The sequence below is a fragment of the Octopus bimaculoides genome, chromosome 6, assembly GCF_001194135.2.
Source record: "Octopus bimaculoides isolate UCB-OBI-ISO-001 chromosome 6, ASM119413v2, whole genome shotgun sequence".
In the NCBI taxonomy this organism is placed as follows: domain Eukaryota; kingdom Metazoa; phylum Mollusca; class Cephalopoda; order Octopoda; family Octopodidae; genus Octopus; species Octopus bimaculoides.
In genome coordinates this window covers 32,233,365-32,235,526 of record NC_068986.1, presented here as the reverse complement: position 1 = coordinate 32,235,526, position 2,162 = coordinate 32,233,365, and the positions used below count along the sequence as shown (strand labels likewise).

General features: G+C 42.1%; 1 protein-coding gene across 1 annotated transcript in view; it reads right to left on the bottom strand.

The window, feature by feature from the left end:
- LOC128248063 (UPF0746 protein DDB_G0281095-like) overlaps positions 1–2,162 on the bottom strand; it is a gene marked incomplete at its 5' end in the record, with an annotated part of 95,760 nt that overhangs the window by 25,836 nt on the left and 67,762 nt on the right. The window contains 1 exon segment of the mRNA XM_052968453.1: positions 33–77. Coding sequence (XP_052824413.1) covers positions 33–77 — 45 coding nt within the window.

The following is a 2,162-nucleotide window of genomic DNA, read 5'->3' as shown; positions in this document are numbered from 1 at the left end:
TAGTAGTAGTAGTAGTAGTAGTAGTAGTAGCAGCAGCAGCAGCAGCAGCAGTAGCAGCAGCAGCAGCAGCAGCAGCAGTAGTAGTAGTAGTAGTAGTAGTAGTAGTAGTAGTAGTAGTGGTTACAGCCACTCAAGTAGCAGCGGCAGTAAAAGCAACGGCAGCACCACCAGCAGCAGCAACGGTGACCAATAACAGCAGCATTTAAAAGAAGAACAATTGTAGGAGACTCATAGAACAACGCAACACTCCAGATGAACAATTCCTGCACTACAATCAATACAATCATCCAATGCATCATACAATTCGACCACAACAGAACAGAACCACATATCCAAAATGCTCACATACGCGTACATACTTCTTCACTCTATCTCTATAATCTCGAATTCTGAAATCTCACAGTGCAACGAGGTTGAAATCAGCCTACTACACGCCTCGTCGGAAGATGTTATTGTAAACGGGATTGAAGCGAAAAAATTAGAAAATAAATACTTAAATATATAGATAGATAAATAAATAAATAAATAAATAAATAAATAATTGGTTGTTCCGTATTCAGTATCGGAAGCCTCAACATGGCGCCAGAGAGGTCATCGACCAGCTACACAGCGCTACCACCGACAAAGCAACAACAGCCAAACTAGGAGGTACCCCGTCAACAATAAACACAATGGGAGAGACAGATCACACAAACAGAAACAACAACAGCAACACCGAGACCAAATACACGAAACACAAACAATAGCAAGTTCATTGTTGTCAATAGTAACAACCGGGAATTGAGGAATCTTTTATTGTCGTTGTAATTGTTTCAGTCATTAGATTGCGGCCATGCTGGGGCATCGCCTTGAAGAATTTTAGTCGAACGTTCCCGGTGCTTATTTCTGTCTTTATTCTATCGGCCATTTTTGCTGCTACGTTACGTTACGGGGACTGTAGCTTGTTGTTTGTTGTTGGCACTCCGTCGCTTACGACGACGAGGGTTCCACTTGATCCGATCAACGGAACAGCCTACTCGTGAAATTAACGTGCAAGTGGCTCAGCACTCCACAGACACGTGTACCCTTAACGTAGATCTCGGGGATATTCAGCGTCACACAGAATGTGACAAGGCTGACCCTTTGAATTACAGGCACAATAGAAACAGGAAGTAAGTGCGAGAGAAAGTTGTGGTGAAAGACTTCAGCAGGGTTCGCCACCATCCTCTGCCGGAGCTACGTGGAGATTTAGGTGTTTTAGCTCAATAAACACTCACAACGCCCGGTCTGGGAATCGAAACCGCGATCCTACGACCGCGAGTCCGCTGCCCTAACCACTGGGCCATTACGCCTCCACCGTATACACATACCGTCGTGAGATATCTCAATTTGAAATATTGTCTCTCTCCAATTTAGTTACTTCTATTTCACTTTCTTCAGACATGGACCCTCGAGTGATTGTGAATTCTGTGTTGTTCGAAATATTTGGAAGTATTCTCTGCCTAAGATCGTTGGTGATTCCTCTTCGAGTGTGGCGAGTCTTTTTCTCATTTAACATTTCTGGCGCTTCTAGTCATTTGTACCTTGCTCAAAGAATCCACAACCGGGACGACAGACATATCTCTATAGCTTTCTTCATTATAACACGGTTTCTACTTTATTTGGTTGGACGTTACAGAGCGTGAAGTTTTGCTTCAAAAATTCTTTGAATCTCACTCGTGGCCTTCCATCATAACATTGTTTTCGTTCCGGTTCAGAATACAGGAGAGTCTTTGAGAGTCTTTTATTGTGCATCCTTTGAACATAGTCAATCCAGTATAACTGATACCTGCTGATCATGATCTCGATGCTTGCTATTTCTTCATGTTCAAAGACATAAGTGTTGGTTTTTGTTCCCATTTAATACCTCGAAGTAAGCAAAAATTTTATTAATGGAAGCGTTCAAGCTGTTTGATGTGTCATTGATAAGGGGACCCAGTCTCGAAAGCGTAACTTTGGAGATAACTGTTGCTCAGTATACGGACATCTTGGTAGTAGTCGGGAATCAATGGTTCTTGGGCTGCTCGTACACTATTACTAACGTGTGCCTATGCACACACACACACACACACACATACACACACACCTGAACATACATATCTAAATATATGTATATTCTTTTACTTTTAAACATTATATATATA